General features: G+C 47.7%; 1 protein-coding gene across 1 annotated transcript in view; it reads right to left on the reverse strand.

Moving 5' to 3' along the window:
* Positions 1-7,315: 7,315 nt before the first annotated feature.
* The window catches only part of WNT11 (Wnt family member 11), a 61,095-nt gene continuing 43,938 nt past the window's right edge, over positions 7,316-24,472 (reverse strand). The window contains exon 6 of the mRNA XM_053385453.1: positions 7,316-11,259. Within this exon, the coding sequence (XP_053241428.1) occupies positions 11,085-11,259 (175 nt within the window). The 3' untranslated portion in view covers positions 7,316-11,084. The remainder of the gene's footprint in view (positions 11,260-24,472) is intronic.

Here is a 24,472-nt window from a genome sequence, read left to right on the forward strand (position 1 = left end):
ACAAGTTCTTAGCTGTGATGGCAGGAGCAACGGTTCTGCAAGCACACCACTGTTGTGTGAACCACATCCTCACCAATGACACCGGCTATTGCAGTGCACTAGGGATGCGGGTGGCACTGTGGGTTAAACCACAGAGCCTAGGGCTTGCCGATCAGAAGGTCGGTGGTTCGAATCCCCATGATGGGGTGAGCTCCCGTTGCTCGGTCCCTGCTCCTGCCGATCTAGCAGTTTGAAAGCACATCAAAGTGTAAGTAGATAAATAGGTACCGCTCCGGCGGGAAGGTAAACGGCGTTTCCGTGCGCTGCTCTTGTTCGCCAGAAGCGGCTTAGTCATGCTGGCCACATGACCCAGAAGCTGTACGCCAGCTCCCTTGGCCAATAAAGCGAGATGAGCACCGCAACCCCAGAGGCGGCCATGACTGGACCTAATGGTCAGGGGTCCCTTTACCTTTTATTGCAGTGCACTGGTTTGGGCTAAATTCCGAGCAGAATCAGGCTGATTCAGGGAGATCTGGCCTCTGATGATGGAGACAGCCTTGGATCGCTCTGGGTTGGGGTGTGTTATGTACTGAAGTTCTCACCCTGGGCCAGCAGGGGGATACTGTAGATAGTTCAGGTCCACATGTGCAAATAAGGGATCGAAAGTGACGTTCAGTGATTGGATAGTTACAGAAAGTTGTTACAGTTACTTTGTACTGGAGCTCTATATAAGCAGGCTGGCTGAACCCTTCAGTTCAGTTCTGTTCTGGCCTGTGAATAAACAAGAGCTGTTAGAAGAATTGCTATGTCGTCTGATATGTTCACCCACAACTTAACAGGGTGCACCAACTGAAGCAATCTGGGGCTGATGGAAAGCAGGAGAGGCAGGCAGTCTCTGCAAAGAGCAGCATGGGGCTGTTTGCAAAAAGGGCTTTTAAACAGCCCTGCGCTTCGCTTTGGCTACATGCCAGGAACAGTCAATTTAAGACATTTGAAGGCAGCCCTGTTTAGGGAAGCTTTTAATATTTGACAGACTATTGTATTTTAATCTTTTGTTGGAAGTCGCCCAGAGTGGCTGGGGAAACCCAGACAGATGGGTGGGGTATAAATAAATTATTATTATTATTATTATTATTATTATTATTATTATTATTATTACTTTGCTGGCTGCATTGGTCTTCTACGGCATGTTTTACTTATCACACCTATATCCTACCTTTTTCTCCAAAGAGATCAAGGTGACATACGTGGTTTTATTCCTCCTCAGCTAATCTACACAACAACCCTGTGAGGCTGAAGTAAGTAAATAAGTAAGTAAGTAAATTTTTATTTATACCCCGGGCAAGACCGGGCTCAGGGCAGCCAACATCAAATGTCAAATACATTAAAAAACACAATCAAACAATTGATTAAAATACAGCTTTAAAATTAGAATCAGGATAAAATTAAATGACTGCCCTTGAGAGGCGGTGACAGGCCCAAATGAGCTTCAGGCTGAGTCGGGATTCAAACCCTGGTCTCCCAGGTCCTAGTCTGATACTCTAACCACTAGACCACACTGGCTCTCAGGTTCCCTGCAGGAATGAATTCTCCACTCAGCAGGTCACCAGCTCACTGAGAGGAATGCACTAGCGAAGGAGACCCCCTGGAGTGAACAAAGGGTTCAGTCCTGCTCTGTGTGGTTTGTGTGCATGTTCCCCTGCTGAAAAGAAGCACCTCCAGCCAAATAGCACCATGGGGCTGTTTAAGCCTTGTTGAAATAAACCCTGGACTGCCATATCATAGTACTGTAGGGTCATCTAGTCCAAATTCCACCATGCAAAGGAGGTGGTGTTGCAGGCTTCACAGCCCCTCCATGCGATTGAGGGAATCCCCGGCTGCGTCACCTCCTGGTCAGCCAATCGGCTGGCTCTGGGGGCGTGGCCTGCCCTATTTAACACAGGCGCGGCTGGGGATCTCCCTCTTTTACCGCCTCCAGCTGCTCCTGTTTCCTGCCCTTTAAGGTTTTTGTTCCTTGACCTTGCTATGGACTTCAGTTGGTCGCCATTGAGGGGCCTGGTAGGAATTTTTTCCACTTGGCAAATTGGCACCAGCCACTTGGTTTTTCACCTACCTCATAGCAAATCGTCACAACTTTCTTGGTATTGGCGGTTAGGTATTGGTATTGTTTTGTAGATGGAAGAGGGGAGGAAGCGCTATCACCTGCCCCGCATATTGAAGGGTAGTCCGATAAAGGATTCCAGGGGGCGTGGCCCTGTCCGAAGCCTAATGAGGTGAGGGCCTAGGGCACGCCCCCGAGCGGTGACCCCGGGGGAGTTCCTAGTTGATGTGCATCAGCAGGACTCCCCCTACTGGTGGTTAACCCTTCAAGCGGACGGACTGAAGTTGGATATAGCCGGTTACGACCAATGCCTAAGCCAATACCGCTCATCACCTGTAACCAATAAAGTTGTGGCCTTATTTAGTCCATTGTTGTTGTTTAGTTGTTTGGTCGTGTCCGACTCTTCATGACCCCATGGACCAGAGCACACCAGGCACTCCTGTCTTCCACTGCCTCCCGCAGTTTGGTCAAACTCATGCTGGTAGCTTCAAGAACACTGTCCAACCATCTCGTCCTCTGTCGTCCCCTTCTCCTTGTGCCCTCCATCTTTCCCAACATCAGGGTCTTTTCCAGGGAGTCTTCTCTTCTCATGAGGTGGCCAAAGTATTGGAGCCTCAGCTTCAGGATCTGTCCTTCCAGTGAGCACTCGGGGCTGATTTCCTTCAGAATGAATAGGTTTGATCTTCTTGCAGTCCATGGGACTCTCAAGAGTCTCCTCCAGCACCATAATTCTAAAGCATCAATTCTTCAGCGATCAGCCTTCTTTATGGTCCAGCTCTCACTTCCATACATCACTAGTGGGAAAACCAGAGCTTTAACTATACGGACCTTTGTCGGCAAGGTGATGTCTCTGCTTTTTAAGATGCTGTCTAGGTTTGTCATTGCTTTTCTCCCAAGAAGCAGGCGTCTTTTAATTTCATGACGGCTGTCACCATCTGCAGTGATCATGGAGCCCAAGGAAGTAAAATCTCTCACTGCCTCCATTTCTTCCCCTTCTATTTGCCAGGAGGTGATGGGACCAGTGGCCATGATCTTAGTTTTTTTTGATGTTGAGCTTCAGAGCATATTTTGCACTCTCCTCTTTCACCCTCATTAGCCCATTAACCTTAATAACCTTAATAATTGTGTCATGTGTCTTTATTTCCACTGGGGGGGGGGACTCACCACACAATGCAGGAATTGCAGCTAAAGAATCTCTGACAGATGGCCATCCGACCTCTGCTAAAATACCTCAAACTCCACTTCCTTGGTGTGACTTACTGCTGGCTTGCTCCTGTCCCATTTGCAGGAAAAAACGGAATGGCAGCCTGCATTATTATTATTATTATTATTATTATTAATCAAACTTATATAGCATCCTTCATCCGCAGAGCAGTTTACAGTAATTTTGCTCCAGGCAAAAATCCCTTTCTCGTGCCGTTTTCAACATTTGGGGAAGCTATCCTCTGTCCCTGGCCTTCCTTGCACGTTATGTACAGAAGAGGTTGGGGAGGCCGTGTCCCAGGGAGCAGTGCATGCAACCTGTGAGAAAGAGAGAGGGCTGGTTTCTCTTCCCCAGCAGACCAGCCACATGGCTTCCACAGCAAGACACTTTGAGTGGTTCTGCCTTCAGGGGTCTGTTTTCTAGCAGGAAACAAGGCTGATCCCTCCGGGACCCGTTTATCACTTTCCTGACAAAGCCATTGTTAATTGCATTCAGATTGCAGTTTTCCTCGCCCAAACCCTCTTCTCTCTCTCTTTCCCCCCAAACTCCCAAATGTGTAGCTTCATGGGAAACAATGTCATTTGCCTTGTCTGTTGTGGGGGGTGTGTGTGTGTGTGTGTGTGTGTGTTGTTACGGTAAAATCTGGGTGCGGGGCTACTCTGCCACCCAGCTCGTAGGACTAAGTAAGTCCGCGGGTCCCTGCGGAAGAAAATGAGCTCAGCCGGAGACAGGAGCAAACTGCAGAAGATCCAAGTTTATTGCGCAACAGGTTCAAGACGAGATTGAACAGCGAGAAAGGGGTGACATGAACTTTTGAAACTCCCTCCATGTCCCAGAATACAGTGCAAAATACATCCCAGTTACATCATGAATACATTAAGGAAAGGTTGGGTTACAGAGATTACATCATGAATACATTAAGGAGAGGTTGGGTTACACCGGATTAACATATGGAGGAGGGAGGGGGGAATATGCAGAGCTGGAGATATGCGCAGATAAGCACTTCCTGAGTGCCAGTGATGGGAAGACAATGGTCCATGTATGCATAGTCTGCCACCTGGCATTGCCCGGAGGAAAGGCTTGGCAGAGTGATTTGACAGGATTAGGGTCTTAACACCTTACTTGAGGGATTATGGAGGACAGGGGAGGTGTCATGGAGTCCTGGAGAAATTGAGCAAATTGGCACGTTGATTTTCTATGAATTTTATAGATTTTAGACCCTTTTGACATTGACAATTTGAAATAAATGGATATATTGTAGTGAAGAAGAAGGTGAAGAAGACATGCCCCCCCCCGTTCCGTATCAGTGTGTAAAGGCACTTTCCTCTTTTGCCTGTGCAACAACAACACACACACACACCAGAATAAAACCCCACAAAGGGGCAGCTGGGAGTTTTCTCAAACGGACATCATTATTACCACAGATGAGGCGAGACATCCAAAGGATATTAGACAGGCTGGAAAGAGGCCAAAACACAAGGAAGGGGGCTTTTTCTTCCTTTTTCTTCCTCCCCTCTTTCCTTTTCCCTTTCTCCTTCTGTGATGGAACTCCTGTTTGGGGACTTCCCTGGCTTTTTTCTGGCCCACGTAGGACCCGTCTGGATAGCTGGCCTTGGTGAAGACTCGACGTTTTCATCCCCAAAAAAGTTTTTGATTTGAGTTCCTTCTGAAATGAGGCTGCATTTTAATGTTGTATTTTAATCTTGTTAAGTTGTGGGTGAACATATCAGACGACACAGCGATTCTTCAAACAGCTCTTGTTTATTCACAGGCCAGAACAGAACTGAACTGAAGGGTTCAGCCAGCCTGCTTATATAGAGCTCCACTACAATGCAACTGTAACAACTTTCTGTAACTATCCAACCACTGAACGTCACTTTCAATCCCTTATTTGCATATGTGGACCTGAGTGAAAACTATCTACAGTATCCCCCTGCTGGCCCAGGATGAGAGCTTCAGTACATAACAAATTTTGTTTTTAAGTTGTATTTCAATCAATTGTTTATATACCTGGTGTTAGCCGCCCTGAGCCTGGTCTTGGCTGGGGAGGGTGGGGTATAAATAAAATTTAATAATAATAATAATAATAATAATAATAATAATAATAATAATAATTTTTCTCAGCCCAAAGGCCACATAACTTTCTAGGCAATCTTCAGGGGGTGGGGTACATCCCATGGCTGGACGGAGCCGGAAGCAAAAGTGGGTGGAGCAATGAGTGAAGTTCACCTACTCAACCATCTCTCTCTCATCTTCATCCAGGCAGGCAAGAAACATTATCCAAGTTCAGGGGTACATTTGAGACGATTGAAAAGCAGGGCCGGGGTGGGGTGTGACCTGGGGGGAGTTCCAGGGGCCAGATAAAGAGGGCTGAAGGGCCGTGTGAAAGCCCCCAGGGCCGAGGTGCCCCATCCCTGCCGTAGCAGGTCATGCGAGATGGTCCACATTGTTGAATGGTCTCTTTAAATTTGAAGGTTCATTATTGTTCCACAAGATGTGGTTCCACAAGAACGTGACCTAGTTTTACAGCTGTGAAGCAGTATAGCAGGTGCTGTTAAGTTGTGGTAATTAAGCTGTTGGGTATGGTATACAAAGAGCAGCATGTAGCTCTATCAGTACTCTGGTGAATGGGATGGTGGATGGGTCATGCTTATTGATATAATGTAATTTAGTGTAAAAGGAGTTCTTGTTATTAAAACCTAGCAAAAGTTACTTCTGCGTTTCTTGAATGTGTGGTCTCCCCAGCACGCCTTCTGCAGCACAACTAGTCTGCAAATAGTCAACACACATCAGCAAACAGTCCTAAGAACTGAAAAGGGAAGTGACAAAGGAATGGAAGAAGATGGCCTGCTGGATGAGGCCAATTGTCTGTCTGGCCCATCATCCTGCTCACACAGTGGCCAACCAGATACTCCAAAGCAGGCCCATGAGCAGGACCCAAGCACAAGAGCACACTCCCCTCCTGTGGTTTCGAGCAAATGGTATTTGGTCGACTTGCCCCCTCCAGCTGTGGAGGTGGAGAATAGCCATCATGGCTAGAAGCCATCTCCAGTCTTCTCTACGCATTTGCCCAACCTTCTTTTAAAGCCACCCAAGTTGGTGGCCCTCACTGCATCCTGTGGCAGTGAGATCCATAGTTTCACCTTGCACTGCGTGAAGAAGGGCTTTCTTTTGAAACAGCTTCCTATGTCCCTCTGTTGATGTCCTTCATAGACAGGCTGGAAGAGGACCTCAATGAAGGGCTCTCTAGTGCACCCACCAATATACAGTGGTACCTTGGGTTACAGACACTTTAGGTTACAGACTCCACTAAACCAGAAATAGTACCTCGGGTTAAGAACTTTGCTTCAGGATGAGAACAGAAATCGCCCTGTGGCGGCGCAGTGGCAGTGGGAGGCCCCATTAGCTAAAGTGATACCTCAGGTTATGAACAGTTTCATGTTAAGAACGGACCCCCAGAATGAATTAAGTTCTTAACCCGAGGTACCATTGTATTAGGTTCCTATGTGGTTGGGACCTGAAAGACATAACTGGACAACAGCATTCCAATGTGCAACAGGAGGTTGAGAGCAGCCATTTAAATTTCCCACAATGCCTTGGGGTGAAGCTACTTCGGGGATGTGGTAGGAAATTGGCATGGGGACCTAGATGATGGGCATTTCTTGGTGGTCGGGAAATTCAAGCCAGCATCCATGGTGGGTTTTGCCACTGCCCTGGGACTCTACCAGAGAGTGCATTTCACTGGTGCAGGTGATGATCATGTGGCCCTGCTCATGTATGCATTCCTTTCTTTAAGGCGTTTATATTCAGTCTCCCCCCTCCCCGTTCGCACAACAACCCTGTGAGGTAGGCTGAGAGGCAGCGAGGGGGCCCCAAGATCACCCAGTGAGCTTCATAACTGAGTGGGGATCCAAACCCTGGCCTCCCAGCTCCTAGCCTGGTGCTCTAGCCACTATGCCATGCTGCCCCAATGGCATCTGAGACTCAAATTGCCAGCACCTGCACAGGAAAAGCATTGCTTCAGGCTAATAAGCATTCTCAAGATTCGTGTGCAATTCCAGCCTTTATTTCATACCATTGTTAAGCTTGCTTGTAATATATATATAATATATATATATATATATATATATAATATTTATATATAAAGTAGAATAGAGGGTGGGGAAAGCAACGGATATATTTTCATAAATATTTCTGTATGTTCCGCATACAAAACAAAATATGTACATCTGCGAAAGATAGTGGTTCTGTGCTGGGATTAATCCTGGCAGGACCGTGCAGCCTGTCCCAGGGTTTTTGGCGAGGTCTGCCAAAAAGGGACAACGTCAGTGTCTGAAATTCATGCATATCCCTCTGTGGGGGTCTCAAGACTCTTCGTCTGTAGCTAGCATACACACACAAACATGAACGCCCCCCTCCAGAACCAACTGCAGTGAGACTCAGGGTACCAGCAGATAATATTCTTTAGTTGTGATTCTTGCTGGTCAGGGGGTTGGCCAAGATGACCTATGTCCACACCTTTCCCATCTCTGGCCTAGCAGAACCACCCACAGACTTGAGCCCAGGTGTCCCCAACACAAACCTTTCTCCTTGTCTTGGTCTGTGGTTGGGTATAAGCAACATTGCATGCCTCCGTTCAGGAGAGGGCAAGGCTGAGACTAATAGATAAAGTTAAAGGCACCCCTGACGATTAGGTCCAGTCGTGGCCCACTCTGGCGTTGCGGCGCTCATTTCACTTTACTGGCCGAGGGAGCCAGCGTACAGCTTCCGGGTCATGTGGCCAGCATGACTAAGCCGCTTCTGGCAAACCAGAGCAGCGCACGGAAACGCCATTTACCTTCCCGCCGGAGTGGTACCTATTTATCTACTTGCACTTTGACGTGTTTTCGAACTGCTAGGTTGGCAGGAGCTGGGACCGAGCAACGGGAGCTCACCCCGTTGCGGGGATTCGAACCACCGACCTTCTGATTGGCAAGTCCTAGGCTCTGTGGTTTAACCCACAACGCCACCCGCGTCCCAGAGACTAATAGATAGTCAGGGATGAATATTCTTCGCGGTTTCCTGCCAAATTCCCAAGCAATACCCTTCCCCTTCCCAAACTCTTCCTTCCTCTCTCCTGCATGAAGCAGCCACGAGAAACCAGCTCCCACCATGTAAGGTTTAAAATCCAAAGCCATCCTTGTAAATCTGAAGAAACTATAAGTAAATAACTGTTTTTTCCTTTACCAACGAGACTTCTCTGTGTTTTAGGAACTCTTTTGAGCAATGCAAGTGATGTGTGAATGAGACAGACTGAGGAACTGGCTAGGTCCAGCTTCCAAGCTTCGAACTCAGCTATACAGTGGTACCTCGGGAGTCGAACAGAATCATTCTGGAAGTCCGTCCGACTCCCGAAACAGTTTGAGCAGCCAATCGGAAGCTGCGGAAGTTGCGTCATTCGCAAAGAACTTTCGCAAACCGGAAACACTCACTTCCGGGTTTGCGGCGTCCGTGAGCCAAAACGTTCAACTCCCAAGGCGTTCGGCTTCCAAGGTACGACTGTATAATTATATTCTTTTTTTAAAAAAACAACAACAACCACAAAATCTGCCATGTGGTTTTCCTCAACGCATCACTTGCCGTGGTTATTTTAGGTCCCATCTGTGCTACACACTTACAGCAGTGCCATGCCACGATTCCCTGCTTGGGAATAATAGCAGCTGAACTTTGGGTACCAATCCAAGATTATGCACATTCCCAGCCATATCTTGACACCATGAATGGGACGCATGAGATTGTCCTTTGCCGCCGAAGCTCTCTTTCAAGGTGGATCGATGCAAGGATCAGCAGCTGGCAGGTCTGGGGCCAGGGCATAAGGAAGAGCCCTGCTGGATTGGCGTGAAAGCTCAGCGTCCTGGTCCTGGGAGTGGTCCACCGGGTGCATCCCAGAATGCCACAAAGACAACGGTTGCTGTCCCTGACTCTGTTTTCCCAACAACTGGTATTTCGAGAAAGACTGCTCTTGAACCTGGAGGCTCCATTGACTTTTCACGGCTGACAGGGGTGAAGCCAGGCCTGCCGTTGGCACCCAGCATGCTCAGGCAACTGCCAGGGCAACCCCAAAGTGCCCACTGGTTCTGATGTTGGTTGCTGGCATCGTTTTCTTTTGTTTGGCTTTCTTTTGCACGGCAAGTGTGCCGTGATGCCAAGGTTGCAGTCGCTCGCCACTTTCAGGACTTAGAAGCATTCTAGAGAAAAGGCAGCGTGCAGCTACAGCCTCAGGGGGCGCTCTGCTTTGCAGTGTGCCCGCTGCCCTCAGAAAAATATCAAAGCACAAGGGTCTCTTCCCCACTGGCACCTCATAAGCTTCCTTGGGGAGACCACCAGGTTGCAATGGGGACCCCCCAGAGGACACCATGCCCAGGGCTCCCAGAAACCTGATGCCAACTCTGGGGGGAGGCTACCCTCCAACTGCCCAGCCCCAAATCTAAAGCTGTGGGAGGTAGTGGTTGCTGCAAGAGTAGGACTTTGAGCACTTCCAGATGGCCTGCTTATTGAGCATGCATCTTGATTTGCCTGCAGGGAGGTTAGGCAACCAGCAAGAGCTCTTCCCCATCACTTTACTTCCAGCAAAAGTCCCCAAGGCGGCTAGATTGGTTCCAGTTGTGCAACCTGTCTTTGCTGGTCTGCAACTGAATCCTACCCACAAAACTAAGACAGCCTGGAGGTGCCCCAAGTCTCTCCTGCGTTGTTCTTGATGTTTGCGCCCTCCCTCTCTGCCAATTCAGATGCATGGCATACCGCCTCCTTCTGGACATGCTCTGCAAGCGCAGGAGCCTCTGAGCAAGGCACACAAGAGAGAACTCAAGAGAAAGCGAGATGCATCGTGAAATTCACGACAGTGGGCGCTCACTTTTGAGGAACGGGGCTTGATCCTTGCCTGCTCCTTTCCGCTGGGTCATCAGCTTCTCAAAGTGACCGTGTGTCAAAAGCAGGGTTTCCCAGACTTGGGTCTCCAGCTGTTTTTGGACTACAACTCCTATCATCCCTAGCTAGCAGGACCAGCAGTCAGGGATGATAGGATGTGTAGTCCAAAAACAGCTGGAGACCCAAGTTTGGGAAGCTCTGGTCAAAAGCAATCACTCACACCAGGCACAGTCACTCAACCCTAGAAAGAAGGGGAAAACGGGGGCAAAATACTATGGGGATCTTTCCTCCTTTGACGGCACTCCCATCCAAAAAAAGAACGATGTTGTGAAAAGGGAACCAGGAGAGAGAGAGAGAGAGAGGGAGAGAGCCTCTGCAGTAAAACACTGTAAAATTTCCTTTGTCCGCTATCCAATGTCATGTTACGTTACAACAGAGAAACAAAGGCTCTCCTGTATTGACTTTCATGTGTTCTTATCCGATTCCTGGCAACCCGCTTCCCATTCCCCCGGCCCCATACCACACACAGAAGGCACTCAGTGGCCAGGCATTGAACAATAACAAGAAGACCGGTTGTCCACTATATAAGAACCGAGTTTGGTCTTTGCGGTTGTTTTGGCAAGGAAGATCCAAGCGCCAACACCTGTTTGCCAGCTTAAGCGATGCTGTCCTCCGCGGATTGTGAAAGATGCTTCCCAATTTATGAAATGTCTGGTCATCCCAGCGTTGCGATGGCTTTCCAACAGTCTTGTGGGTTTCTTGTTTAAAAAAGCAAAGCAAACATCGTCCAGGCTTCGGAAAGCTTTTCTCCTGTCCGAAAAGCGCTGGGAAATGTGGCACAGATGTCTCAGTCTGTGGGCCCAGAGGGGAGCCGAGCGGCACGAGGAGGGAGCCTCACTTGCACACGTATCTCTCGACAGTCCTCTCGCACTTTTTGCAGGTGACGTAGCAGCACCAGTGGTACTTGCAGTGGCAGCGCTCCACCACCTTGTCCATATAGGGGTTGTAGCCGCGGCCGCAGCACATAAGGTCACAGCTGTCGCTGCCGTTAGAGGTCTTGTTGCATTGCCTGCAAGACAGAAAACGTCATGAGCTGGGGATGCCAAAGGCTAGAGGGTGGGGAAGGATGCCTGAGGAACTCAGCTGCAAAGCCCATCAGGCTCCTTGCGGGACTGGGAGCTGGAAGGGAACCAATACATCATCAGGTTGAAAGCGGCCAAAAGCATCTCCGCCTGGGAAGACTTTTCCCTTTCGGGGAAAGGGCTGTAGCTCAGCCGTAGAGCATCTGTTTCGCATGCTGAAGGGCCCAAGTCCAATCCTCACCATCTCTCCAAGGAAGGCTGGGAATATCCCCTGATTGGAACCTTGGACAGCCTCTTCCAAGAAGGACCAATAGTCCAATTTAGCTGAAAGTGACGTCCTATGTTTCTATCCTGCATGGTCTCCCCCCCGACATTGCAGGAAGAGGAGACAGGACACAAACAGAGGCACGCCTGCTGAAATTGCAGCATTTGCACAGGTTACAGCATCGCACTTTTCCGGGCACTGAATTTGGATCGGGACCCTCTTGTTGTGGGTGCTCACGCCTCCAAACTGGAAGGGGCTGATGCATACCCTCCAAAATTTTCTGATGGAAATAGGGACGTCCTATTCCGTATGTCCTCCAACATTTCTCTGGTGAAAATAGGGACATTCTATTCCATACCCTCCAACATTTCTCTGATGAAAATAGGGACATTCTATTCCATACCCTCCAACATTTCTCTGATGAAAATAGGGGCACCCTATTCCATATCCTCCAACATTTCTCTGATGAAAATAGGGGCACCCTATTCCATATCCTCCAACATTTCTCTGATGAAAATAGGGACATTCTATTCCATATCCTCCAACATTTCTCTGATGAAAATAAGGGCACCGTATTCCATATCCTCCAACATTTCTCTGATGAAAATAGGGACATGGAATCCATACCCTCCAACATTTCTCTGATGAAAATAGGGGCACCGTATTCCATATCCTCCAACATTTCTCTGATTAAAATAGGGACATGGAATCCATACCATCCAACATTTCTCCAATGAAAATAGGGACATCCTATTGCATACCCTCTGACGTTTCTCTGATGAAAATAGGGGCATCCTATTCCATACCCTCCAACATTTCTCCAATGAAAATAGGGGCATCCTATTCCATACCCTCCAACATTTCTCTGATGAAAATAGGGGCATCCTATTCCATACCCTCCAACATTTCTCCGATGAGAACAGGGACATTCTATTCCACGCCCTCCAACATTTCTCTGATGAAAATAGGGACATGCAAGCCATACCCTCCAACATTTTCCTAATGAAAATGGGGACATCCTATTCCGTACCCTCCAACATTTCTCTAATGAAAACAGAGACGTCCTAAGGAAAAGCAGGACATTCCTGGATCAAATCAGAAACTGGGACAGCTTCTATAAATCTGAGGCTGTCCCCGAAAAATAGGGACATTTGGAGGCTCTGCTGGGGGAGTCACCCAAACAAGGATGGTGCTTTGAAAGGAAGGGGAAGGCAGTTAGCACCATGTTCCTATAATCTTTCAGGAGACATGTGAAGAGGGGTGAAAACACTTGCCTCCTTTGAACTGCCACATTAAAGGAAGCCATCCCAGCAGGGCAAACCTTGCAATGCAGCAGCTGCGGGAGTTGTTTTTCTTTCTGCTCAAAGGAGTGCTGTTCTTTTCTTAATATTGGGGTGGAGGGAATCCCCCCTTAAAACGCTGCCTTTTGCCATGATCACACAAATATAAGAATGTGCTTTATGCCAGATCAGACTATTTGTCTATTGAGCTCAGTGCTGTCTACTCCAGGGGTGAGAAATGTAATTCCCCGCCCCAATTTTGCGGGACAACACACATGAGCCCCAGCCAGCATTGCCTAGGATCAGGGATGATGGAGTTTTTAGTTAGTGATGGGCACATTCTGTCAGTTTTCCGTTTCTCTCAGCTTCTTACTTTGCCTTAAGTTCAGCCTTAAGTTCAGTTCAGCCTTAAGTTCAGTTCTCCACACTGCCAAATCAGTTCCCCCCCCCTTTTTAAAAAAAAGCCCTCAGCAAATTCATCAGCATTCCTGTCTGAATTTCTCCTAATACACACAATTTTTGCTTGCAAAGCAATTTCCCCATATCTGGTGCTGCTTGGGGATTCTAAGAAACCAAAAAATCAGTGCGGTTCTGAAAGTTTCTGCCCGCCATGTTGATTCAAAATGGCACCTAACTGTAGTCAAACATAGACAAAAACCTGCTCCCTGACTTCAGGAAACATGCAACGTTTGGTGACGATAATGTGGTCTTAGATTGTCCTTGAAATGTGAACACAATCAGAATTCTCTATAAAAACTGGGTATCGGCTGCTCCTGGTCTAGTCTCACTGGCGGTTCTTCAGGGTCTCAGGGACAAGAGAGGCGCTTTTATTGCCTTCTGCTTGACCCTTCTAGCCAGAGATGCCAAGGATTGAACATGGACCTTATACGTGCAAACCAGATGCTCAAACCACTGGGCTATGGCCCTCCCATAAATAATAATAATTTATTATTTCTACCCCACCCATCTGGCTGGGTTTCTCCAGCCACTCTGGGCGGCTTTCAACAGAACATTAAAAACAGAATAAAACTTCAAACATTAAAAACTTCCCTAAACAGGGTTCCCTTCAGATGTCTTCTAAAAGTTGGATACAGTGGCACCTCAGGTTAAGAACTTAATTCGTTCCGGAGGTCTGTTCTTAACCTGAAACTGTTCTTAACCTGAGGTACCACTTTAGCTAATGGGGCCTCCTGCTGCCGCTGTGCAATTTCTGTTCTCATCCTGCAGCAAAGTTCTTAACCCGAGGTACTATTTCTGGGTTAGCGGAGTCTGTAACCTGAAGCGCCTGTAACCCAAGGTACCACTGCATTTCCTTGACATCTGACGGGAGGGCGTTCTATAGGGCGGGTGCCACCATCGAGAAGGCCCTCTGCCTGGTTCCCTGTAACCTCATTTCTCGCAGAGAGGGAACTGCCAGAAGGCCCTCGGAGCTGGACCTCAGAGTCCGAGCAGAACGATGGGGGTGGAGACGCTCCTTCAGGTATACTAGGCCGAAGCAAAGAATTTTTTGGCAAGCCCTAAATCTCATTCCTCTAGCAACCCCCCCCCCAAATACCACACAAGGCCATGAATCGCCCCCTCTTAACCATGATCCAAACTTCACAGCAGCGCCATTCTGGGCTCAGTTTCTGATTGCAGCTGCACGATGCCAACTGCCAATAAACACAAGGTCCAATGGATGTGGAAAAGCTGCGATTTTTTCCTGTCTCTTTACAAACGGCTTCAACATTGCTTCCAAAACAGCCTGGCGTGCTCCGTTGCTTTGGACACGGCCGTAATTCAACATGAGATCTGGTTGGCGAGAAGCAGAGGAGGGAAACCAAGGTGGTGGAGGAGTTGAGGATGGCTGGACCCTACGCCGTGGACCATCGGTTAATGGATGGAAATGAATCCGAAGAGATTTATATGAAATTCCTCATGAGGTAATGCTTATGAGAAGTTATGGGATTAATGAAGTGCTGAGATCTCATTCTCGGCCTGTCCTTTTATTTATTTCTGACTCAGCCTGGCCTCCTGTTTGTTATTTCAGATTTGAGTTCCTATCCAGGTTTAACTCTCCCTTCCCCTTCCTGGCTCTCTTAAGCCGGCCGTTCTCATCACTCACTTCTTTTTTTTCCAGGGGTGTGGGGTGGGCTAAGGGGGAGAGAAGAGATGCGTGCAAATATTTACAGATCTCTGGAAGGCTCGGCGCGGCTCGTTCGTTGCAGAACGTCCCCCCCGGGAGCCAAAAACCCACAATTTGCGGCCACATGCTGCATGTTTGTCTAGTGCTGGACCGAAGGCGTCGCTCAAAAGACACCCCTGCGAGCCAGGATGGCCGCCGGCAGCAAACCTCAGCGCAATCCCTCCTACACAAATTAGCCGAGAAGACAAATATTTGGAGCAAAGGTTCACAGCTGAAAACAGGCACGCAGGGGGGAGCTGGAGGGTTCGGGAGGAACTTTCGTGACTGTAAACCCCCTGGATTGCCAGAAAATCATCAGCCGGGAAGGGTGTGATTTGTAGGAGAAAAGTGTGGGGTGAAAGGTGTGAGAGGATTAGACAAATTCATGGAGGTCATCACGACTATCTTCCACTGCTAGAGGCCCTAAGCCTCTGAATACCAGTTGTTCAGGAACACAAGCGTTCTTGAGCTCAGGTCCTACTTGAAGGCATCAGGTTGGCCAACAGGATGCTAGACTAGATGGACCATTGGCCTGATCCAACAGGCTCATCTTCTGTTCTTCTCATGTTTAGACTAGGACCACAGCCCTGAATCTGCTTCCTTTGCAGATGTTAAGACACACAGCATCTTAAAAAGCAGAGACATCACCTTGCCGACAAAGGTCCGTCTAGTTAAAGCTCTGGTTTTCCCACTAGTGATGTATGGAAGTGAGAGCTGGACCATAAAGAAGGCTGGTCGCTGAAGAATGGATGCTTTTGAATTCTGGTGCTGGAGGAGACTCTTGAGAGTCCCATGGACTGCAAGAAGATCAAACCGATCCATTCTGAAGGAAATCAGCCCTGAGTGCTCACTGGAAGGACAGATCCTGAAGCTGAGGCTCCAATATTTTGGCCACCTCAGGAGAAGAGAAGACTCCCTGGAAAAGACCCTGATGTTGGGAAAGATGGAGGGCACAAGGAGAAGGGGACGACAGAGGACGAGATGGTTGGACAGTGTTCTCGAAGCTACCAGCATGAGTTTGACCAAACTGTGGGAGGCAGTGGAAGACAGGTGTGCCTGGCGTGCTCTGGTCCATGGGGTCACGAAGAGTCGGACATGACTAAACGACTAAACAACAACAACAACACACCACACTCTTTCTGCCATTGCCCTCATGCCCTGCACTGATGGGCTTCCCAGAAGAGACATCTCTTCTGCAGTGGAAAACAGCATGGTGGATCTTTAGCCTGGCCGGCAGATTGACTCTTCTGATATCTGTATTCCAGAAAAGAACCCATCTCTCCCTTCACCACCCTGCAAACTCTTCTGCTTTGTTCAGAACTTGTTTACTCCTCCTTTCCCTTCTTGTCTTCGACTTATCCAGGCAGCAAAGATCAGATCATGCCAAAGAACAAAGGAGCGTAGATGAATACTGTGTGCTAAATTCAACTATTTTCCCATTTACACCAGTGTAGTTTATTCTGATTGGCAGGGGCACCCCAATGGCTGTTTGAAAAGAACTCCCAAGTACCTGCTACCAGAGATTCCTGCTGTTTTTTTAGATTACCCGCTCTGGGATCCCACAGCTAATTCTCCCCTGGTCTCCTCGCTGGCCCAAATAGGACTAATTTAGCCAGCTAGCCCTGGTGATCATCTAATGTTTATTGGATGGATTTCCCCCCTAAATTGATTTTTGAATTTATTATTATTCCCATTTTATACTGTATTTTATGCTGTTTTTTGTTGCATCAATTAAGTGTTTTAAATTTGTTGTTAGCTTCCCTGAGCCTGGTTTTCTGAATTGGGAAGGACGGGGTATAAATAAAAATTTATTATTATTAGTCTGCAAATATCACACAACCAATTAATGTTTCTACAGTTTGCCTTCTGTTAAAATGCACGGCCCGTAGCAGATAGGGAGATGAATGAAACAGGTTTTAGTGGAGGCAAAACTGTAGCAGAACAGAAAGTGCAGATTGCAATGAACATAGGGCAATATGAAAATCACTACCTCCTTACATCCCTGGCTTTGGTGCTTCCTAATAGTTGTTCCACAAACCAAACCAGAGCTCACTAATCTAAAAGGGATGAGGGAAAGAGAGCCATTTCACTTTCCAAGTATAATTGCTCATTTCATAGAGAATTGAATCAACTGATGTATTTATTTTTTGGAAACCTAAATTGTTTCACCCTTTCCAGTGAAAGGCAGAGATATTCCTGCTTTGTCTTTTATTCTTTCCCCTATTCCCTTTCCATTAACTGCATCCTAGTCTGGTATCATTTACTGCTTATTTCAAAACTGTTGGTGAGTGTTTTAGGAAGAAGGTGGGAGGCTGGTGTTAGGAAACTCAAAGGGCCTCATTTAAAAGATAAGGTTAAACAGGGTTTTCCCTACAAGGAAGTTCCATCCCCACAGCTGAATAGAAACCATCTTTTCTCCCCGGTTCAGCACATGCTTGTTACTGGCGCTCATAAATCGGCGGAGCTGTTTCGCAAACCGGTTCCTGTCAAGATTTATCTTCCTCTCCAGGTTGTATTTCTTTTGCTTAGCAAAACCACAGCAGAGATAATCATGAGGAGACATCTATCTACGCAATAGCACTGGCCCATCGGAAATGTAATTCTCAAGATGCAGAGTTGCGCACCAATTCTGTGCAGTTTTAAACTATTGGTTCCCACCTAGGCCTTGTGCAACTTGGCCGTTTGCAGAATCTGGGAGGGTTCTGGGAGAATCAGGAGGGCAGGGCGCATTAGCAGGAACGCCAACTCCAGATTCAAGCTACGAATGCTCCCTAAAGCTTGGGTGTGTTTAGATTTCAGGACTTTGGTTCAGGACCGCTTCCAGTTTCAACTTTTTTGTTGTTGTTGAAAAAGAGGAAGGAAAAAGAGCATAAACGAAAACAGGCTTTCTTTTTTCCAACATGGCCCCAGGATAACTAAGAACGAGTCCCAGGTTTCCACTTAAAGCTTTCTAAGCACCACTGTGCCCTCATTTGGGTGGGTGGGGTGAGCGTTTTGCATAGACCTGTTTCAGTCATTTGATTCCCCCCAGAAATTCACCGGTAGGGGGAGGATGCTAATTGGGGGATGATCGTTAGGTCAAAATGGACACATCCTCTTCAGTTAACCAATGCATCCACCTGCTGGCGTGAAATTGTTCCCTGCGGCGCATGATGCAACTGTATGCATAAAGTCATAGACAATGGAACATTCTCCCTAATTATCCCCATCATCCTGTTAAGTGATCAAAACACAATTGACGGGATGCGAGAGAAGTTTCCCACCTTCGCCTCTGCTTCTTTTTCCACATGTTCATCTTCTCCCACCCTCGAGTTCCTCCTTCTTTCCAGTTCCCCTTTACAAGACCATTGATGGAAACAATGGATTCAGCAGAGATCTTGGGTTTCTAAATCACATGAAGGTCCCAAGTCAGAGAGTTGTTTCAGATAGCCTTGCCTTGCCTTGCCAGCAACTCTCCTTTGAAACACAGGTGCAAGGGACTGACCTTAGAACTTGCAGCACGTAAGGTGTGTTATTTATTTGCTATTTATTACAGCATGATCACAGGGATGCGGGTAGCGCTGTGGGTTAAACCACAGAGCCTGGGACTTGCCGATCAGAAGGTTGGCGGTTTGAATCCCCACAACGGGGTGAGCTCCTGTTTTTCAGTCCCTGCTCCTGCCAACCTAGCAGTTCAAAAGCACATCAAAGTGCAAGTAGATAAATAGATACCACCCCAGCGGGAAGGTAAACGGTGTTTCCATGCGCTGCTCTGGTTCGCCAGAAGCGGCTTAGTCATGCTGGCCACATGATCCGGAAGCTGTACGCCGGCTCCCTCGGCCAGTAAAGCGTGATGAGCCAGATGAGAGCGCAACCCCAGAGTCGTCCGTGACTGGACCTAATGGTCAGGGGTCCCTTTACCTTTTTTTTACAGCATGATCACATCTGGTGCACGTTCAGCTCATGTAGTTTCAGCCACACGCAGTTGGCGCCTGGCTGGTTAAAAACCCACAAGTTAGCTCAGCTGATTATAGCATGGTGCTGATAACTTCCTGGTCGTGGATTTTATCGCCATGCAGGCCACCTACATATTCCTGCATTGCAGGGGACTAGAAGACTCTCGTGGGCAGGCCCGGATTTAGGTTTGATGAGGCCCTAAGCTACTGAAGGTAATGGAGCCCTTTATATGTCCAGCTGTCCTTTGTCAACAACAAATGGTCGCTGTTTTTTTGTGTTGAATATATGCTACATGGTGAGAGTTGGAACATAAAGAAGGCTGATCGCCGAAGAATTGATGCTTTTGAATTCTGGTGCTGGAGGAGACTCTTGAGAGTCCCATGGACTGCAAGAAGATCAAACCAATCCATTCTGAAGGAAATCAGCCCTGAGTGCTCACTGGAAGGACAGATCCTGAAGCTGAGGCTCCAATACTTTGGCCACCTCATGAGAAGAGAAGACTCCCTGGAAAAGACCCTGATGTTGGGAAAGATGGAGGGCACAAGGAGAAGGGGATGACAGAGGAGGAGATGGTTGGACAGTGTTCTCGAAGCTACTAACATGAGTCTGACCAAACTGCGGGAGGCAGTGGAAGGCAGGAGTGCCTGGCGTGCTCTGGTCCAGGGGGTTACGAAGAGTCAGACACGACTAAACGACTAAACAACAACAATTTATGGACCTAATAGGTATCAGAATGTAGGCACCCTATATATAGAAAGGATATGTGTTATGTAGGGATCTCAGTTTGGGCAATCAACTTCCAACCTCCAGGGGTTTCCTGGTTATAAAAGTGGAAGTCATGGAGAAATTCAGAGAAGTTTTCAAATCGGAAGACAAGCGAACTAATACCAGTGTACTGGAAGAAGCAAAGATCACCCGTGTTGAGGCAATGATTTGCACGCAAAGCAGATGTTCTGCCACTGAGCTATTGCTCTTCCCTGACCTGGGCTTGCAGGCTTGTACTGAGGGCCGGATTTAGCTTTCATGAGGCCCTAAGCTACTGAAGGTAATGGGGCCCTTTATATGTCCAGCTGTCCTTTGTCAACAACAAACGGTCACTGTTTTTTGTGCTGAATAAATGCTATATGGTAATTTATGGACATAATAGGTATCTCAAGCCATTTGCACATATTGCAGTGGAACCAGTCCATGCAGAATCTTGGCACCCTATATATAGAAAGGAGCAAACCAGTGATATTTTAGGGAGCAGGCTAGCAGGTGGGGCCCATTCCTTACATCATAGGAGCCTGCACAACACAAAACACTCTTGCTGTATGTAGGTTTTATTTTATTTGTTTTTTATCTTATATTTTGGAAATGTACATCCAGTTTTTTCCCCTTTAAATTTTTTTGGGGGGCCCCAAGAGAGTGGGGCCCTAAGCTATGGCATGTTTAGCTTATACGTAAATCTGGCACTGCTCAGGGGACCTTCAATCTAAACAATTCCTATGATTCTATGAAATTCAAGTAAGGCAGAGAGCTTGTTGAACTTCCTGAGGCTTCACTACGCACTCTTCCCCTGTTTTTAGTAATGCTTCATAAATTTATTACGAATTACATGGAGGGCACCAGAATCTTTGCACCGCTTGGGGCCTCTCAGGGCCTTAATCCAGCCCTGGGCAGGGAGCTTAGATGATGATGCCTATTTGTTCTGATGTGTTTGGAGGGACACTAGATGACGTTGCAACAAAATAAGTGCGATCCCACACTCCCCAATGCATTTCCAGCGCACTGGTTTTTTTTGGGGGGGGGGAGGAGCAGGTTTGTTGCACAAGACCACCCTATAAAATACAACAGGGCAATTTATCTGGATGTGATGGAATCCCACCCGAAAACAGCAATAGTCTGGAAGCCCTACACTTCTATATGGGACAGACCACAGGCGCTTATTTGTTAAGCATCGCTTCCAGAAGTACAAAGCCACCAATTCTGCAAACCGCAAACAGCCGGGCACACCAGAGATTGGAGATGTGGGTTCCTATTTCCATGAGTGAGTGAGTGAAGCTTAAATCTGCTAGTAAAAGCATTGGGCAGATAGCTTATCAGCTCTTCCTGCGCATGTTAAGCATCTGAGCTGCACCAGACAATAAGGTCTGCATTATGCGTTCCTGGAAAGTCCATCCCAGATACGGAACTCATAACATGGCTCTGGAGAAAACAAAGTTATCTTTTATGCCTCCATACATTTTTGTTTCTTTTCTAAAGGGGCTTTTAATAAAGGGAGAGAAGCAATGATAGAATCAACTACTACTGGCTACTTGCAATATTACAAAGCATATAACTAGATGCATGCAAGCAGTGGGTTGCCTTGTTCTGCACAGATAGCTGCCTTAAACTGAGTCAGACCATTGGTCCATTTGACTCAGTATTGGCCACACAGGCTGGCAGCAGCTTTCCAGGATTTCAGGCAGGGGACACCCCAAGCCCCATCTGAAGACTGAAATGGGAACCTCCTGTGTACAAAGCAGATATACACTGCTAAGCTACAGCAACCATTCTCTTGGATATGTGTTATGTAGAGATCTCAGTTTGGGCAATCAACTTTCAACCTCCAGGGGTTTCCTGGTTATAAAAGGGGAAGTCATAGAGAAATTCAGAGAAGTTTTCAAATCGGAAGATAGGCGAAGAAGCAAAGATCACCCGTGTTGAAGCAATGATTCTTCAACATCAACTTCGTTGAACTGGTCATGTTGTGCGGATGCCTGATGATCGTCTTCCAAAGCAACTACTCTATTCCAAACTTAAAATTTGAAAGCGTAATGCTGGTGGTCAACAAAAGAGGTTTAAAGACTGTCTCAAGGCAAATCTAAAAAATGTAGTATAAACACTGACAACTGGGAAACACTGGCCTGCAAGTGCTCCAGTTGGAGAACAGCCTTTACCAAATCCTGGGCTTTGAAGACACTTGAACTCAGGACACAAGGGAGAAACGTGCCAAGAGGAAGGCATGCTTGGCGAATCCACACCGTGATCAACTCCTGCCCAGAAACCAATGTCAACACTGTGGAAGGATGTGTGGATCCAGAAGTGGCCTCCACAGTCACTTATGGTCTCATAGTTAAAACCATGTTCATGGAAGACAATCTTACTTGGCTATGAGTGAGAAGAAGAAGAAGAAGAAGAAGAAGAAGAAGAAGAAGAAGAAGAAGAAGAAGAAGAAGAAGAGGAAGCAGCAGCAGCTTCCAGGTGACTGTAGAAACAGCTGTCAGAATTTAGAGCTACAGGTGGTCCACCTTTTCAGTGTCACAACTCCTGCTTTCAGTGTTTGGCTCTGTGGTCTAAACCACCAAGCCTAGGGCTTGCCGATCAGAAGGTCAACAGTTTGAATCCCCGCCACAGGGTGAGCTCCCGTTGCTCTGTCCCAGCTCCTGCCAACCTAGCAGTTCGAAAGCACGTCAAAGTGCAAGTAGATAAATAGGTACCACTCCGGTGGGAAGGTAAACAGCGTTTTCGTGCGCTGCTCTGGTTCGCCAGAAGTGGCTTAGTCATGCTGGCCACATGACCAGGAAACTGTACGCCGGCTCCCTCAGCCAATAAAGCGAGATGAGCACTGCAACCCCAGTGTCATCCGCGACTGGACCTAAATGTCAGGGGCCCCTTTACCTTTTACCTAAAGGAATTGATCTGCTGGTTTGAATGAGCAAGTGAGGGGGCTCTGTGTGGATGCCTGTAACTCCCATTCTGATGTCACTACAGTCACCCAGAGGCTTTTGAATGCGTGTCAGCTGGGTCAAAGCCTAATGTGTGAACTGGGGGGCAGTTTATGAGCTTCTTGTGTGCTGCTCTGCTTTTGTACTTGTAGGTTTCATACAAGCAGGAATTGTGGACAATTTTAGTCAGAAAACATTGCACGCATAGTGCTGGACTCACAGCTCCAAATTCCATTAAATATGGCAGCGTTTCCCTATCATTAGGACAGAGATGGAGACACTAAGGCTCAATGCGGCCCTTCAATCTCTCTGTCTGGCCCTCAAGACTCTCCCCAAGCCACACCCTCTCATGCCTCTGTTTTGACTCCTCCCTAAGTATGTTTGCCTGGTTTGTTGAACGCTGTCTGCTTATCTGGCTGGAGGGCAGAGATCAATCTTATTGTACAGAGGTAAAATTTACATTCACGGCTCCACCCACTTTTGCCACTGGCACATGGCTCCCAGAAGGCAATGCGGCTCTCACGTTAAGAAAAGTTCCTCACCCCTGGCTTAGGTAAAAAGGGTAAAAGGTAAAGGACCCCTGCATGATTAAGTCCAGTCAAAGGCGACTATGGGGTTGCAGCACTCATCTCGCTTTCAGGCCGAGGGAGCCAGCGTTTGTTCACAGGCAGCTTTCCAGGTTATGTGGCCAGCAGGAATAAACCGCTTCTGGTGCAATGGGACACCGTGATGGAAACCAGAGTGCACGGAAACGCCATTTACCTTCCCACCACAGTGGTACCTATTTATCTACTTGCACTGGTGTGCTTTCGAACTGCTAGGTTGGCAGGAGCAGGGACAGAGCAACGGGAGCTCACTCCATCGCAGGGATTTGAACCGCTCACCTTCTGATCGGCAAGCCCAAGAGGCTCAGTGGTTGAGACCACAGTGCCACCCGCCTCGCTGGCTTAACCCTTTCCGCACTCACTGCTTCTCCCAGGCAGTCACTCCCCCCTGGATCCTTTTCTCTGAGATGGAGCAACATGCTTGGGAATCCAGGGACAGAGAAAGGAGGCTGCAGATAGCAGCATCCTCCAGCAGTTGATATGGTGGTAGACTACCCCTGAGCCTGGAGGTTCCATTGGACCACAACTAATAGGCATTGATATACTTCTGTTGCGCAACCCACAGCCCAGATACACCTAAGAGAATACAATTCATAGCAGCACTGCCTGAAGTCCATTCTTGAGTACATAAATCCATTAATAACTCCAGTTAATCCACTAATGTTCTCAGAGGAGGGGGAAGCGGGAAGGAGGGGAAAGAGAAGCTGGTCCTGGCGACATCGCCTTTCCGACACCTCTGATTTGCTGATCCCTGCTCCAACTTGAAAGGGAAAGTGTCATTTCTTCTTCCTCTGCCAGTCCAGAGCGAGCGAGTGTGAATGGATGAAATGGGAACGCATTATTGCTGGGGAGGCCGGTGGGCAGGCAGAAGGATGCACACCTTCTGAGAAAGCGCTTTCGGCCCAACGGATCGGTTTTAAAAGGCAGCAGCGGTGGGATCTTCCAAACGTGGAAGCTCAAACAGCGTATAATATTATAGAAGCCCCTGGGGCCTTATAAAGCTATTTGGAAGAGGTCCATATGAACATTACACTTCTTTATGTGTGGGAAGTGTGAACTATATTTTATATATTTTCACACACCCCCAGACACAGAGATTCCATAACGCCTTTGGCTCCTGCATGAAAAGTCTCTGCTCCCTTATAAGACCATAGGAAACTGCCTTAAATGGAGCGAGACTTTTGGTCCATTGAGCTCAGGCTTGCCTACACTGACTGGCAGAGGCTCTCCGGGGTTTCAGACTAGGGACATTCCAAGCCTG

This window comes from Podarcis raffonei, chromosome 4, assembly GCF_027172205.1.
Source record: "Podarcis raffonei isolate rPodRaf1 chromosome 4, rPodRaf1.pri, whole genome shotgun sequence".
Taxonomy (NCBI): Eukaryota; Metazoa; Chordata; class Lepidosauria; order Squamata; family Lacertidae; genus Podarcis; species Podarcis raffonei.